This window comes from Rhipicephalus microplus, chromosome 1 (assembly GCF_043290135.1).
Source record: "Rhipicephalus microplus isolate Deutch F79 chromosome 1, USDA_Rmic, whole genome shotgun sequence".
In the NCBI taxonomy this organism is placed as follows: Eukaryota; Metazoa; Arthropoda; class Arachnida; order Ixodida; family Ixodidae; genus Rhipicephalus; species Rhipicephalus microplus.
The window spans coordinates 251,904,311-251,921,545 of record NC_134700.1 but is presented as its reverse complement, the minus strand read 5'-3'; the positions used below and the strand labels follow the sequence as shown (position 1 = coordinate 251,921,545).

The 17,235-nt window shown below is 45.2% G+C and overlaps 1 protein-coding gene across 1 annotated transcript in view; it reads left to right on the top strand.

Moving 5' to 3' along the window:
* Window positions 1-427: 427 nt before the first annotated feature.
* LOC119186442 (uncharacterized) overlaps window positions 428-17,235 on the top strand; it is a 40,192-nt gene continuing 23,384 nt past the window's right edge. Inside the window, 5 exon segments of the mRNA XM_037435043.2 lie at window positions 428-518; window positions 1,091-1,269; window positions 2,019-2,236; window positions 8,297-8,433; window positions 14,797-15,077. Coding sequence (XP_037290940.2) covers window positions 1,099-1,269; window positions 2,019-2,236; window positions 8,297-8,433; window positions 14,797-15,077 — 807 coding nt within the window. The 5' untranslated portion in view covers window positions 428-518; window positions 1,091-1,098.

The following is a 17,235-nucleotide window of genomic DNA, read 5'->3' as shown; positions in this document are numbered from 1 at the left end:
CCACGATCACTGCTTTCGAAGCACAGCCAGATGTTCACCGTGACTCTCACCGCAACACACAGCGTGCTCCTACACAATAACGGCGACACTGAACGATCGCTTTCTCGAGCATGCCACAAGTAACGCTTTCTTGCTATTTACACCAACCAGACGGGACACAACAGCTACAAAGGGTGACAAACGAAACGGCTGCACTACGCTCAAGTTTGTTACCATAGCAAGCAGACCTCTACTACTGATCACCACTATCATAGTGAAATCCAGTGAAGCAGACGCCTCAGTGGGGCCAAGTAGCAGTGAGGACGCTTTCTCAACTCATAATAATTGCTTACAAAAGCTTTATAAGTACAACTTCACGAAGAAAATTTGCAGATTATTTTGCGTTCATTTAGTTAACAGCTTGTTATTTTCACTAAACTTGGCGTATGCGACGCGCATTAGGTTAGCAACCTTAAAGTGTAAACTCTACTCGAGCGAGCGTCGCATCGGTTTGTAAACAGAGTTTTATTTCGCGCGAGGTGAGTGACCTACTCTTCTTTTCGCTGATGTTCTGCGTCACATTGTGAAACGTACATGTGAATTGACATTAGTAATGCAACAATTAAGTTTCGGCAGGCTTTAACGCTGCCACCACCCGTCGCTCTCGTCGAGTGGTGCATTTTGCGCTTTGTAAAACTTTTGCGTGGTATGTGTGTTCGTCATGCTGCGTCTCAACTTGTGCTCAGAATAACTACGTAAGCGGTAGTTTTTTTTTTTCCTAACGCAAGTGCATAATGGACAGGGAGTCCGTAAATTTTGCCACCATTGCCACAAGTTTGAGCGGCTTCGCACAGAGCTTTCGACTGCATCACTGTGAAGCCAGGCTTTTTTTTTTTTTGTTATTTCTTTTTCGTCACCTCCGACGCTAGTTCTGATTTACCCGCGTCCATACCTGTTGATCTTTGATGGTTTTAAAGGTTACGAGGGGTCGTTACCTTTTCTGCCGTACTAAACTGTGGCGCGCGACTAATCGGGGTCAGCGCATTTCGCAACCGAAACCTAACGGTACTTTTGGAAATAAACTGAACGCGCTACTGTGTTCTGTGGTCAGGTTCCACCATGGGGTCGCAACAATTTTGTCTGAAGTGGAAAAGCCACTACAGCAACCTTCTGAGTGCCCTCGACCAGCTACTCTTCAGCGAATCGCTCACAGATGTCACGCTTGCCTGCGAAGGGTTTAGCCTCAAAGCTCACAAGGCAATGCTGTCCGCCTGCAGCCCCTTCTTTCAGGTACCCGAACGATTCTGTATTGTCATAATTGTTCGAAGGCTATCTGCCTGCCTGCCGGTTACGTTTTTCGGGTTTATTTATACAAGGGAGTTTATGGCGAGCAGCTCCAAACAACTCGGTAAAAGTTGCGCAACAGTATTTCCTTAGCTAAAGTGCCCTCACATCAGCTATTTCTTTACTTATTTAAGCACCAAATTCAGCTGTCTTTAAATTAGTTGTTGGGCAAATACGGAGCTTTCAAATTTAGTGAAAAATATGAAGAGTAGCTTTGAAAAGAAAAGAAAGGCAGGATTGTCAAAAATGTCAGATGTCTTATATTAAATGTCTCGTCACGCTAAAACACCACACTTGGAAGGACGTTAATCTAATATTAATAATATATAATGAAAGTGTGCTCAACAAATAAAGAAAGCATGCATTAAGAAATAATAATGCCAGAGCTTGAATTATGTGAACTGTTCGATTTTTGAGTGGGCTTGTTGCCTTGCCGTTTCCTATAAAATCTTTATTGAAAAATTATTAAAGTGCAACGTAAAATGGCCAATTTTTTTTATTGTAAATGCTCACATCACTTGAACCTAACTACGTAGCACTCAAAAGCATGCATACTGCTGTTGCATGCATCCCTTTGTATAAAAAACCTTGTGAAATAAGTTATCACTCATTTCTGACATTATGATTTAATTTCGACACTATCATTGTTAAACGCAATAGTAACAGCAGCTCTTGTAATGCTTTATACTTTGCAGACCTTATTTGCAGAGAACAGTCACCAGCATCCAATCGTCATTCTCAAAGATTTCAAATTCTCAGAACTGAGAGCCATTGTCGATTTCATGTACCACGGGGAAGTGAATGTTTCACGTGAGCAGCTTTCTTCACTGCTGAGAGCTGCGGAGGCGCTTCAAGTGAAAGGCCTTACTGACCTAACTAGCGACTCTTCTGAACTGGCTGAACAGTTGCCCAGGTTAGTTGGCCTGCTGTGGCCTTTCGTGATGCCTAATCATGAGAAAATCGTTACAACTGTGATGCTGCAATGTGCTGTGAGTAAAAGTGTGATTTTGCTCATTCGTCTTGAAGCAAGGCTGCACACCCATGACAAAAGCATTGTTTGCAATGTAATGAGGATTTACGCTGCTTTATTGGTGGGACATCATGTGGTCATCTAATTGTGCTCTGTTTATTATTGTTGCATAGTGTAAGGGTCACTATCGTTGAGTATGTTCAGTTGAGTATCTATGATTGTTTATCTTGAAACTCTAATCATAAATCATATACAATGCACCAACTTTTGGCATTGTTGCAATGTAAAAGATTGTGAGTTGTCTGATCTATGGGATTCTGAAACCAACTGTGCCTTCTCTGCAAATGGTGTGTGCTGACGGCTGTGCAAGCAGTATAGCACAAGTATTCCTCTCTATTGATTGACAGCTCCCAGTTGTTCACGGTGGACCATGTTTTCAGTTCTTTCATTTGCAAAACAAGAACAGTCCAAATGAGAGAACTATCTCAAGCTGATTGCCAAGATGTACAGGGGAAAATAAAACTGTGCATGGTAACTATGATGCATTTCTGGTTACTGCAGGCCCTTTTGACTCATGTAGTATAGAAAAAGTAAGTATGGGGATGGCTTCTGATAATCGCAAAGAGCTATCACTAGACATGCGGTGTTGTTTTTCACACGATAGTGTTGTCATGCAGCCGTACAGTTTCACTGCAATAAACACAAAAAAATTTTAGTGGAAGTTCTCTTTTATAGTGTATCTAAATTTTGGAACCTTCAGTAAGACATGTATGGTGAATTGCTAGCCAAAATATAACCTAAAAAATATGGTGTTCAGGATCTCTCATGACAATTTAAGTTTCCAACTCCTTTCTTTGCCCTCTTGTACAGCTGTAAAGTCTGTAATACGGTAAAATAAATCAATTTTTAAAAATAAAGTAGCTAAATAATTACAGCTACTTTATAACAAGCCTTCTAAATGCAGGCCATTTTTTTGTGTGGCTCTGTATAGAAAAAAAAAGAGTAATCTTGTTGTAGCGAGTTTTGATGAAATGGTTTTTATTTACAAGAGGTGAGCGAGGGTCGTTTGCGGTAGCGCACTGCGATCTTGCCAAGCCTCTTCGTCTTCCTTCCTTTCTCTTCTCTACCTTTCACATGTCCGTTACATTCCTCCGCAAGCAGACGAAGCCTGTAGGGCAAGTTATGATGCACAGAGAGGGTAGAAAGGTTTTAGGCGAGCAATGTGAGTGAGCTGCGTTCTGCTCGATCGTCAACCATTGGACAAAAGACCGAGCTATTACGTAGGTGAGCTGGCTGAGACGCTCCAAAACTACAAATGGGCCTGAATATCATGACAGAAGCTTTTGACACAATCCACGCTTGCGTTGCGGTGTCCAAAGCGACACCAAGTCACCTTTTTCGAATGATACTGGTTCGTGGCCCGCCGTGGTGGTCTAGTGGCTAAGGCACTCGGCTGCTGACCCGCAGGTCGCGGGTTCCAATCCCGGCTGCGGTGGCTGCATTTCCGATGGAGGTGGAAATGTTGTAGGCCCGTGTGCTCAGATTTGGGTGCACGTTAAAGAACCCCAGGTGGTCGAAATCTCCGGAGCCCTCCACTACGGCGTCTCTCATAATCATAGGGTGGTTTTAGGACGTTAAACCCCACATATCAATCAATACTGGTTCGTGACGGTCGTCGTATCGTTCCTTCGAACGACGTTGAAAGGCCAGAATTCGAAGACGAGCGATTCAGCGGGCTTTTTCCACAAGGCACAAGGTGTTCGATATAGAATTGTCCTTGTGTAGAATAAAGGGTAAGAAAGTGTCCAGAGGGCTTAGAGGCAACCTGGCGTACAACAAATAAAATGGGTTAAAGTTCGTAGTTTCATGTTTTCGCCGTGCAGCAGTTTCGTTGTTGTCTTTACGGGAGGCCATTCAAGATAAATACCGATCGTCATTCGTTATGCTGGTTGGTCGGTTTGCGTGATCCCTCTGGTAGCCTCGCACGCTGGGCACTGCGACTTCAGGAATATGACTTTACGGTGTCGTACAAGAGTAGCCGTCGTCACGTTGATGCAGACTGCCTCTCCCAGATTCCTCTTGCCACGACCGACTGCGATGCTGAGAATTTCAATGACTGCCTTGCTGCTGTTACAAGCACGTTCCCCGATGGGGCTGACTTCCAGAGAGGACAACGCAACGATATCAACCTGGATCCTTTTTGCCGCCGCCCGTACCTCCCAACACAGTGGTCACTTTACGGTTCGAGACAAGTTGCTCTATAAGAACTACTCCAGACCTGGAGCACGTTTTTTGTTAGTTGTCCCCGAGAGCCTTCGCTCTAATGTTCTACATGCTATGCATGACGATGTGACATCCGGTCATTTAAGCTTCATACGAATGCTGCACCGCACGCAGGAATGCTTTTACTGGCCCAAGATGTACGAAACAACGAAGCGTGATGTCGCTAGCTGCAAGACGTGCCAACGTCACAAGCACCCGGCCACCGCTACACCAGTTCCCCTTCAGCCATTAACACTACCTAGCACCTCCACCACAACTGTTACAGCGAGTTGTCATGAAAGGGTTTTTATTTACAAGAGGTGAGGGAGGGTCGTTCGCAGTAGCGCACTCCGATTTTTCCAAGCCTCTTCGTCTTCCTTCCTTTCTCTTCTCTGCGTTTCACATGTCCGTTACAATATATTAAAACTGTAGGTGGCTGTCATATCGTATCACAAAGACTCAAAAAGATCGCACCAGTCAGCCATGCACAGTAGTTTCTTGCCATGCAGGTGCCATGACGTAGAAGCGTGCCAAATTGTGCAGTTCTCTTGGAAATTCTTCGTAGCCCATTCTCTCCTCTTGTTCAACTGATTACTGAATTGACTGTTCTTGGCAGCATGATCTTAATGTGTGTATCTGCTCCGGCACTGTCCACAGTTAAATACAACTTATGTTGGCAGGAGAGACCCCACACAGATGAATGAAGTGCAGCAGCTGATTGCATATGCAACTAAAAAAAAAAATAGTTCCGCTCATGCAATTTTCTCCTATTGTAGGGTCAACGGCTGTGCAGCATATGACGTCAGTCTAGAACTCGCGGTCATTGGCGCATGCTTGCATACATGTGCTTACACACAGGCGAAAATGTCACTGCCTTCTAAAGTTCTGCCTAAGTATAGACTTTTATCATGGAGAGGAGGAGTGTAGCTTCAAAGCGGTGCATTTTCGTCACTCTCTCTCTCCACCAGTCATGCAGCCACTGGTGTGTGGGGATTACCGCGTTTTGCATGTGCAGCACGTGGAAGGTCAATGTGTTTCCTTTTTTTTTATGGGCTCAAGCAGTTGTGCTGCCGAATATCTAAATGTCGGACTAGAACAGGTTGACAAGCTGCCATGGCGCTGCGTTTTGCCGTGATAACTATCGAAAGAACAAAAGGTTGGCAGCCGAGACTTGCAAGGTGCACCTTTTTTCGATATACATAGCTCACTGGCCTTCTTCGAAAAATATTTTAATATAAGTGTGGTATATGTCCCCCTGTGACTGTTTCTTCATTACACCAACTTGTGATTCTGCTTGGGTGCTGCTACCCTTCATTATCTACAACAAGGACAAGCAATGTCAAAGCTGAAGGTTTATACAGAAAATGCTTTGCCCGGTATTCTTCTGTTGTAACGTCTACATCCCCGCCCCGCCGCGGTGGTCTAGTGGCTAAGGTACTCGGCTGCTGACCCGCAGGTCGCGGGTTCGAATCCCGGCTGCGGCGGCTGCATTTCCGATGGAGGCGGAAATGTTGTAGGCCCGTGTTCTCAGCTTTGGGTGCATGTTAAAGAACCCCAGGTGGTCGAAATTTCCGGAGCCCTCCACTACGGCGTCTCTCATAACCATATGGTGGTTTTGGGACGTTAAACCCCACATATCAATCAAATCAACATCTACATCCCCCATTCCTATTCAACAGCTCATGAGTTACGATGCCTGCAGATACCGCAATCTAGGCTGGTGCAATTTCAAGATAATGGAAGAAGCACTTTTCAAATGGCATGATGGAAGTCCTGCATGACTTGAGTGTTCTTTGGCTCAGGAACGCATGCTCCTAGTGTTTTTTCGACCGCATGTCATTTCTCAACTTGTCGATTTCGCGACAATAACTGGGTAGTCTTATGACTACCACACTTTTTTTTTCACGGCAGCCTGAGTGTTGTGAATAATTGACCCACAATTATTAAAGCCATGTCATTCCCTGAACATGTGTGCTCGTCGTGTTAAAAAAAAATGACAACAATGTTACCGAAAACGGGTGTGCTTTCAGTGTATCGTCACTGGCGACTGCTGGAGCCGAAGTGAACTTACGCCATGCCGTGCTTCGAGACGTTCATTTTTTTTCTGTTGCTTCTACGCAGAAGTTTGAACTCGTCCGTCGTACATCCATTTGTTATACTGCACAACGATCAGACACAAGCTTTTGAGAACGACGAGAACACGAATCAGAGTTTGTACTTCTTTCGTACCATAAACTTTTACTGCGATATTCTGAGCAGAACCAGATGGTTTCCTAGCGATTCTAGAGTTCAGTTAAACTTAAAAATCGCTGCAAAGAAACTTGAGAGTTATTTTAAACACTAATGCGTGCACTGAAAGTGCAGCTGGACAATGGCGTATGTACGTGTTCGCTTGTCTCATTTATGTGTCACCGATCACTTCGAGAGTTGTTGGAAAATTTAACCATAGTGCATACTCCCAAAATTCCACAAGGCCAGCTATAACAAAACATACTAATTACCCATTTACTTGTTACTTAATGAAATTCTGCTCACCTTCTGTCTATCGTCGGCACCGCTGCGGGAACATCTCGTGGGTCGCCGTTACTTTCTGTCTCAGCCATTTCGAAGCTGACAGCTTAGCGATTACTTTCTAGCACCTTTACATTTGCGAAGCGTTGCTGTGTTTTGACCGTGTGCCACGGAAAACAGCAATACCCTGTGTACTGTGTGCATATGGTGCATACACCGCCGCACATCCCCATGCACCGACACTGCGGTGAAACGTGGCAGACGTTAGATGGTGCTGCGGCGCATGAAATGGTAGCCTCCTTGTGAAAAAGGTCTATAGTACTGTGAGGATGTCGCATCTGACACACTACAGTGGTTTAGTGTTTACAGTGCCGGAGTGCCAACCTTCAGATCGCAGGATCGAATCATGGCTGTAATGGCTGCATATTTGATAAATGTGGACATTTTTTAGGCTTATGTACTTAGATTTAGGAGCACGTTGAAGAATGCTGAACAATCTGAATTTCTGGAGTCCTCTACCACAGGATCTCTCATAATAAAGTCATGGTTTTGGGACGTTAAAACCCAACAATTATTATTATGATGTCACGTTAGGCTCCAACATTATGAGAAATCTCCTTTTTCATGTCCGAACCTGTACTGTATTTGGTGCATGTTTAGAAGCTGTCACATTAGAAGGTAATCAATTGTTTGTTACATTCTGAAGGAATACATACTCAATAGCATCATCACCAGCTTGACAGGTATACAATAAAAGAATTAATAAATAAGAACAATAAAAATACACTTTTCTAGATATCTTTCCTCTGTGATGAAGCACATGGTTGCACTTTTTATGTTAAAAGATGGGGCAGAAAAAGTGGACATGAGAGAGAAGTAAGGCGCCACGTTTTTGTTTCGTACTCTTTTGAGTTACAGGGATACCTTGTAGTCTTCTTCAACTATTTGAACATGATGTCAACTTAGTGTTGAATGACCACATGCCTGCAGGCGGGTCTGAGGCAAAGGTCTTAGATAAAAAAAAAAAAAAATGAGGGTGTTGCAGGCCTATAAGGTCAACAGTGTGAAGGCAGTGCATAGTGTAGGATCTACAAGCGTTTTATCTCACATAGAGCTTTTATATAAGCATACTAAATTATGCCGTATACTAATATTGCTGATAGTAACAACTTAATTTTTTTGAGAAAGGACTTCATTGTAAATAAAAATATGTATGCCCATTTCTTATAGTTTGACTTCCTCTGACGTGCGAGCAAGTAATGTGGATTCGGCAAATGTTGCATCACCCCCGAAGAGACCACTGAAATCGCCACCAAGCAGCAAGAGAAAAAGAGTCAGACCTTGACATGTCACCCCCCGAGAGCAAGGTAGCTTGTCATTACTGCGCTTGTCACTTCATGAGTGAAGTTTGCCTAGCAGGACTGAAGATCACACCATATGCACAAAGTGCGTTTCTTCGACATGCCATCGCCTGTAATTTTCTATGTAATCTGTTCAAATGGTAATAGGGTAGTAAGGTGGGCGACTGGAAAGTACTGATGATGGCCAGCGTAAAAAGAACATGAATGAAAAAAAAAATCGACGACACAGGCGCTTGCGAAGTGCGACAACACAGGACAACACAGGCTAATGGTATGCAGCTCCTGTGTCATCGTTTCTTTTTATCATCTGTATTCTTTTTGCACTGGCTATTATCACCATTTAAATGGGGCACTGTTGGCCCTCTCATCAAATGCATCGTCTAAGTTAAAGCACAATACGTAGCTTCGTGTTATTTGGGCTAGATGAGAGATAACACTAAATGTGTTCACTTCATTTATATAAGGGCAAGGCCAACCAGGGTGAATGACATGACTTGGAGATTGGTAAAGCTTTTCACCGTTGCATGTGGTGCCTGAATCCATGCCCCACTAAGTGCCTTTATGGAGTAACAAAAATGGAGTTTGAAAGCAATGTCTTTCAAGAGCTTGAAACTGGTCATAGCCGTATTTTGAACACCATCTCTTACATGTATTCAGCATTTTCAGTGCAAATATATATATATATATATATATATATATATATATATATATATATATATATATATATATATATATATATATATATTAAAATAGAGGTGTTGTACGTCGAGAAAGGTTCAGACGTAGCTTGGCAAAATGTCCTTTATCAGGCAGGTCTGGCTAATGGCGAGCGGCGTGCGCGAGCTACTACTGCAGCCACCGATCATCATCGTCGTCTTCATTACCAGCAGAGCGTCCGTTATTCCGATTCATTATAATTACTCCCTGCGAAATAAGGAGCCATATTGGCGACCTATGGACAAGTAAACACGGGAGGGTCGTAGCAGGGCTTAAGTCTCGAGACGTGGACAATTTCCTGGCCACGACGACGTTGGTCAGAAGATAGTTCCAGTGGCTCGATGAGGTAATTCATTGGTGACGTTTTTTGTAGCACACGATATGGGTTGTGATACTTGGGGACCAACTTGGTAGAAAGGCCAGGTGTAGCAGAAGGGACATGCAGCCAGACGAGTGAACCTGGATCGCAGGAAGTAGTGTTATTTGATGCGTCATGGTGGTGCTTTTGGCGTCCTTGGTCTTGGGTTGTGAATGATCTTGCCAGTTGGCGGCATTCTTCAGCGTATGTAGCGGCTTGAGACAAAGCCGTGGACTCTGAGGAGTCAGGTTTGTACGAAAGAATGGTGTCCATAGTGCAAAAAGGTTCGCGTCCGTAAAGGAGGAAAAAAAGGAGAGAACCCAGTAGTGCTTTGAATGGCGGTATTATAAGCGAACGTGATAAACGGGAGCACTCGGTCCCAATTGGAGTGGTCTGACGAGATATACATAGACAGCATGTCACCAAGGGTGCGGTTGAAGCGCTCTGTCATTCCATTGGTCTGGGGATGATAGGCGCTTGTAGTGCGGTGAACGACGTGGCACTCACGCAGCAATGCTGTGATGACGTCTGACAAGAATACGCGACCACGATCGCTCAGTAACTCCCGAGGTGCTCCATGACGTAATACGATGTTGTGAAGAACGAAAGTCGCAACGTCTTTTGCTGTAGACGAGGGAAGGGATGAAGTTTCGGCATACCGCGTGAGATGGTCGATGGCAACTATGATCCAGCGGTTACCGTCAGCAGTGTTGGGAAGGGGACCATAGATATCGATGCCAACGCGGTCGAATGGTCGGCATGGGCATGGTAAGGGTAGCAAGGTACCGCTAGCGTGATAAGGGGGAGTTTTTCGTCTCTGGCACGTCGAGCAGGCCCGAACGTATTGTCGTATAAAACGGTACATGCCACGCCAGTAATATCGGAGACGTATGCGAGAATAAGTCTTCAGGAAACCTGCGTGGCCACATTGGGGGTCGTCATGAAACGTGGAACAAATCTCGGATCACAGATGACGTGGAATCACGAGTAGCCACTGACGTCCACCAGGTGCGTAGTTGCGTCGGTACAGCACGTCCTCGCGAGTGGCGAAGTGCTCGACTTGCCGACGCAACGTGCGAGAAGGAGGGGAAGCCATCCGCCCAGCCAGGATGTCTAGAATCGAAGCAACCCAAGCGTCCTTGCGTTGCTCAGATGGCATGTCGGCGATGGTGACGGCAGTGGCATCACAGGTTAGACTTTCGCAGCAGTCCGGGTCAGGGGGTAGAGGCGAACGAGATAGGACGTCTGCGTCCGAATGTTTCCGGCCGGAGCGATAGACCACGCGAATATTATATTCTTGGAGGCGTAATGCCCATCGGGCGAGGCGACCGCTTGGATCCTTCAGTGACGACAACCAGCAGAGGGCGTGGTGGTCAGTCACGACGTCAAAAGGGCGCCCGTACACGTAAGGTCGAAATTTCTCTATCGCCCAAATAATGGCGAGGTATTCCTTTTCAGTGACAGAATAGTTGGTTTCGGCTTTGCTAAGACTTCGACTTGCGTAGGCAACCACGTACTCTTGGAAGCCGTCTTTCTTCTGTGCAAGAATAGCGCCTAGCCCGACACCGCTCGCGTCGGTGTGGATCTCTGTGGGTGCCGATGGGTCGTAGTGTCGCAGAATAGGCGGCGACGTGAGGAGGCGGCGCAGTTCATTGAAAGAGTCGTCACAGGTGGCAGACCAGGCTGAAAGGTCTCTAGAGCCGGCGAAAAGCTTGGTCAAAGGAGCGATGATCGTCGCGAAATTGCGGACGAAGCGCCGGAAGTAAGAGCAGAGGCCTATGAAGCTTCGGAGCTCTTTCATGGTGGTCGGTTTGGGAAACGCTGAAACGGCTGTAAGTTTGGCAGGGTCAGGAAGAATGCCGTCTTTTGAAACCACGTGGGCAAGGATCGCAAGCTTTCGAGCGGCGAAATTGCACTTCTTCAGATTCAGTTGCAGCCCCGCGACAGAAATACACGCGAGGACTTTCTCGAGGCGGGTTAAATGGGTTGCGAAATCAGTTGAATAGACGACAATATCATCTAAATAACAAAGGCAAACGTTCCATTTGAGGCCTCGAAGGATAGAGTCCATCATCCGCTCGAAAGTAGCTGGCGCGTTGCAGAGGCCGAAGGGCATGACTGTGAATTCGTAAAGCCCGTCGGGCGTGATGAAAGCAGTTTTTTCACGATCGGCCTCTGCCATGGGTACCTGCCAGTATCCAGAGCGCAGATCTAAAGAAGAGAAAAATTCGGCTCCCTGTAGGCAGTCCAAGGCATCGTCAATGCGTGGCAGCGGATAGACATCCTTGCGCGTGATTCGGTTGAGACGCCGGTAGTCCACGCAAAACCTGATGGATCCGTCCTTCTTCTTCACCAACACAACTGGAGAGGCCCAGGGACTGCTTGACGGTTCGTTTATGCCACGTGTCAGCATGTCGTCAACCTGTTCATTGATGGCACGGCGTTCGGTAGTTGACACACGATATGGACGCTGCCGTAATGGCCTCTCTTGACCAGTATCTATACGGCGAACAACAGATGACGCTCGATCTAAGGAAGGCTGATTGTAATAAAACGAGGCTCGAAAACGCTGTAGGAGCTTGATCAGCTGTTTCTGCTGCCCAGGCGTGAGGTTACAATCAATGGACTTGCGGAATACATCCATAGGTTCATTGGCGTAAGTTGCGGGTGTAATGGCACAAGTCGGTGAAAATGGCTTGTCTGGATAGATCGGGTCTTCGAAAATACAATTTAAGGTCTCGAGGCTTCCCAGACACTCACCGCGTAGCAGGATGTACGGACAAGCAGAAACGTTGCACGCATAAAGTACCGCCGAACCATTGGAAAAGTTAATGACGGCAAATGGGAGGACGATGGTTCGGTGTTGCACACTAGCTATAGTTGGTTGGAACAGGAGCGTCGAGTTATTGGCAGCAGGGGAAAACACAGGCACCAGGACGGCGGACAACGGCGCGATGCGGACGTCAGCTGCGGCAAACACTTTCGAGGGTCTGTGGTGGTCGATATCAAGGCACGGATTCGTCAACGTGAGTTCAGCACGAGCACAGTCGACGAGGGCCTGATGGGTAGAAAGGAAATCCCATCCTAGTATGACGTCATAAGATGAACGTGGGAGAACAACAAAGCTGACGGCGTACCAAACATCTTGAATAAGAACGCGTGCTGTGCACTGAGCTGTCGGCGCGATGAAATGGGAGGTGGCTGTACGCAGAGCAAGATTCGTAAGCGGCGTTGTAACTTTTCTCAAATTGCGACACAGTTTTTCACTAATTACAGAAACGACGGCGCCTGTGTCGACAAGTGCACGTACAGCAACACCTTCTACGAGCACATCAATTTCGTTGGTCGGACAAAGAGGAGGTCTTAGAAAGTTCGACGACGACGCAGTTCTTGCCTCCGGAACTGCGGCTGTCAGTTTTCCTCTCGAGCGGGGCTCGTGCGCCGAAGCATCGGGGAGACAGATCGGCGACGGGGTGGTAATGACCGGCGAGAATCGACGGGGCGTCGTGGGGACAATGAGTCGGTGATAGGAGAAGATGGTCGCTGGGGATTCTGGGCAGCCTGGTAATTTGCAGAATTCCCATGGTCTGGAGGCTGGAAGTTGCGACGGCGACAGTAGCGTGCTATATGTCCCACGAAACCGCATGCGAAACAGATGGGTCGATTATCCAAGGTGCGCCATGGGTTAATGACAGAAGGTGCAGGGGGCGAAACGGGATGGGGGGCCGTGTATGTAGGCAGCGTCGTAGGGTAGGAGGACGGGGTGCCCCGGTATGCGCCAGAGATAGGTGGGGCTGGGGGTCTAGCAACGACGGCAGCGTAGGTCAGCAGCGTAGGGACAGATGGCGATGAAGGCAGTGCCTGCGTGACCTGTGTCTCGATGACCTGGCGTAGACGTGGGTCTAACGAGGTCACTGGCGCGGATGCTTCGGCCACAAGAGAAAGCTGACGCGCAACTTGCTCATGAATGAATTGTTTGATTTGGGGCAGTAAGGCGGTGTGATCGGCAGCGACGTCGTGTACGAGGGCGGAAACTTCAGCCGTATCTTATGCGGCCCTGCGCGTCGAGACACGCTGCTTACGCAACTCGTCGTACTCCTGACAGAGCTGGACAACATCGGTGACAGTCTGTGGATTTCTAGCGACGAGCATCTGGAAGGTGTCGTCGTCAACTCCTTTGATGATGTGCTTGATTTTGTCGCGTTCGGTTAGAGATTCATCGACGCGCTTGCAAAGAGACAAGACATCTTCAATGTAACTCGTAAAGGCCTCGTCCCTGCGCTGGACTCGACTACGGAGACGCTGTTCCGCGTGAAGCCAGCGCACGGCGGGACGACCGAAGACCGCGGCGATGGCGGTCTTGAAGGCGGACCAGTTGGTAGTTTCGCCTTCCTGGTTCTTGAACCAGAGGCTGGCCACATCAGCGAGGTAAAAGCGCACGTTTGTGAGCTGGTCGCAGGCGTTCCACTTGTTGGAAGCACTTACGATTTCGTACTCGACGAGCCAGTCCTCGACGTCTTGTTCGTCGTTGCCGCGAAAAATTGGTAGGTCGCGTTGCCGAGGCGCGCCAGTACAGTAGACTGTCGTTGGTAAGGCAGCTTGAGAAGGGCCAGGAGCAGTCATGGTGAACGGTGAGGGTAGCGTCCGATTGCGAAGTTCCAGCTTGATGGGAACCCCGGCTCCTCCACCACTTAAAATAGAGGTGTTGTACGTCGAGAAAGGTTCAGACGTAGCTTGGCAAAATGGTGTTTATCAGGCAGGTCTGGCTAATGGCGAGCGGCGTGCGCGAGCTACTACTGCAGCTACCGATCATCATCGTCGTCTTCATGACCAGCAGAGCGTCCGCTATTCATATTCATTACAATATATATATATATATATATATATATATATATATATATATTGCAAGCCAAAATCAAGCTGGCAATAAATGTTCTGACAGAAACAAGATGGAACTAACACATTTCAGTTAACCTTAGCGTTTGTTATTATGTCACTTGTCCATAAATATGCAGTATCATAGTCAAGGTTATCCTCAACTATGAAAGCACTAATAGTTTATGGCAAACAGATTGACTGGCACAAGTGTTGATGTGCAGGTTTGGAAAAGATTTGCTGTGTTTACAGTCATTTTGGCAAGACTTGGCTTTAACGTACTTCTGGAGTTGGGAGTCCTTTAATAGCTTTCAAAACTAACCTAAATGCTTGAAGTTTAAGGGACTTAGCTGGAGCCACGTCTTCTTGGGTGTTGACCTGCTCGCAGCAGATTAGATGCTTGTTTATTGTCTTTGCAGAAAGTCAGGTCTCAAGCAATGATGAGGTAGAGGAGGATAACTCGAGTGATGCGGAGTTTCTGCCCAAGCGGACCTCTGAGGCTGTTGCTACGCAAAGAACTACAAGGTCTAGCAAGGGTGCAAGCTCCTGCTCAGTGTTGGAAACTCTGTTGTCCACCAAAGAAATGAGTGGCAACTGTGAGCAAAAGCATAGGCTGCATGCATGTCACGAAACCACGGAAGAAGAAAAAGACTTCGAGACATCACGGCTTCTGGAGCAAGCACTGGCAAAGAATGATGAGGTAGGCAGTGAGTGGTAGTACAGTAGACACCTCAAACTCTGATGCTCTGAACAGGGGAGACGTATTTGTTTAGTTCCTCTTATCCTTATTTCATTCTAGTAAAGGCACTCTGCAGTGATATCTGGGGCTACCAGTTTTGCTCCAGATCTGCTTCCAATAGCTTAAGCAATGTCAGGAAACTATTGGTGGCAAATTGATAACTGGTACAAGTTCTAACAGGTAATTTCAAGATGCTAGCAATCCAAAAGCTTGTCTTAACTTGAATTTACTCTCTTCTTTTTGCATTCTTTCATTTAGTAAATTGAACATCTAACGAAAGTCGATGTGCTGTGCTTACCAGGTTTGCTCAAGGGCTGGCAACAGCATACTTTCAAGCATGATCACATGCCTCCAGGAGGTTCTAGTCGGGAATTGAGACTACACTTTGTCTTTTTCTTGCCTATACTATGTAGTTTGAAATAATCTGAGAGTAACTAAAACAATTATTTGCCTGGTTTAAACCTCGCCTTGTGTGCAAATCATAGACATTGTGAAAATATTAAGCTTATGAAAATAGTGAATTTTAGGATTGAAGCGAATGATGGTTTGGTTCAAATTTTGAATCGAATATCAGATACTGTAACAATATTTGTCATGACCCAACTAACTTGCACAATATATATATATATATATATATATATATATATATATATATATATATATATATATATATATATATATATATATATATATATATATATATATATATATATATATATATATAATATGACATATAACAGACAGTAATGCCAAGGAATGTACAGGGGAAGTTATTAGAACCAATGGAATGTAAATAAGAAGAAAGAAAAGTGGATGAAAAAATAACCAGTCGTGAGCAGGATTCCTGCTCAAGGCTGGTTATTTTTTCATCTATTTTCTTTCTTTTTATTTACATTCCATTGGTTCTAATAACTTCCCCTGTACATTCCTTGGAATTACTGTCTGTTATATCTCATTAATATTGTGTTAAAACACGAAAAACGAGCCCTTAGGTATACACTTCTTTTCCTTATATATATATATATATATATATATATATATATATATATATATATATATATATAAATTGAAACAGGGCATCTGAAAATGTCATTCATTTGGTTCCAAGTTCCAAGGAAGTGTAAGTAGCAGCAGGATTTGGCTTTCGGTAGAATGCTAGTGATAACCTGTAAAATATGTTACATTTTAAAATTTTTTAGACAAGCATATAAGCAGTTTTAAAATTAAGAAAGAAAGAACCAATGTGATGATAATAGGTTCATTTAACCTTGAAGTGGAGATTCGAGACAGTGTGGATTTTCTTTGGAAAAGCGTGTTCACATCATAACAATATCATAACAATTATAATCATATCATAACAACAATCATATCATAACAATAATATCATAACAATCATTATCAATATACACATTTATAATTGTACATTTCGAATACAAGTTCCCGATAATATTAAATTCGAATCAAAGCGAATTTGAATATATCACCGACAACACCTGGTGATACCATGAGTATTGAAAAATTCATTTAAGCTCAGCTAGATGTTTTCCTGTGGGCTGAAGGTTATATAACTATTTTGCACAGGAGTGACCTCACTTTTTTCATACCTGCCACTTTGGGCAGCATTAATCCCCCCCCCCCCCCCCCCATTGAAGCAACAGCCCTTGCGACATGACCAAAATAAGTCTTAGTTCCATAATGTTTATCTCAAATGAATGTCAGAGATCAATCTCTTTTGTGACTGAGACACTGGTTCATTTTACAGTCTAGGGAATTCACAAAACTCTGCCAGCACTATTGGTCGAAGGAATGCGGCTGTTTTCTTTGATATTCTCTAGTTTTGTGCGAGTATTCTGGCACCCAAGAAACGAGAAACGGTGCAAACTAATGACCTCCTCTAACAAACAAACAAACAAACAAAATTGCAGCCAAAACAAGCTCAAGGATTCGTTCATACCATGTGTCGACAGGAGGGTGTATGCTATCCCAGTGTCATGTGGAAAGAAATACATTGGCCAAATGTCAAGACGCCTCAATATATGTCTATGTGAACACCAATGGAATTTGCTGTGTGGCATCTCTCGACATTTGAGCACGCATCCATCGTAGGGAGTGTGATTGC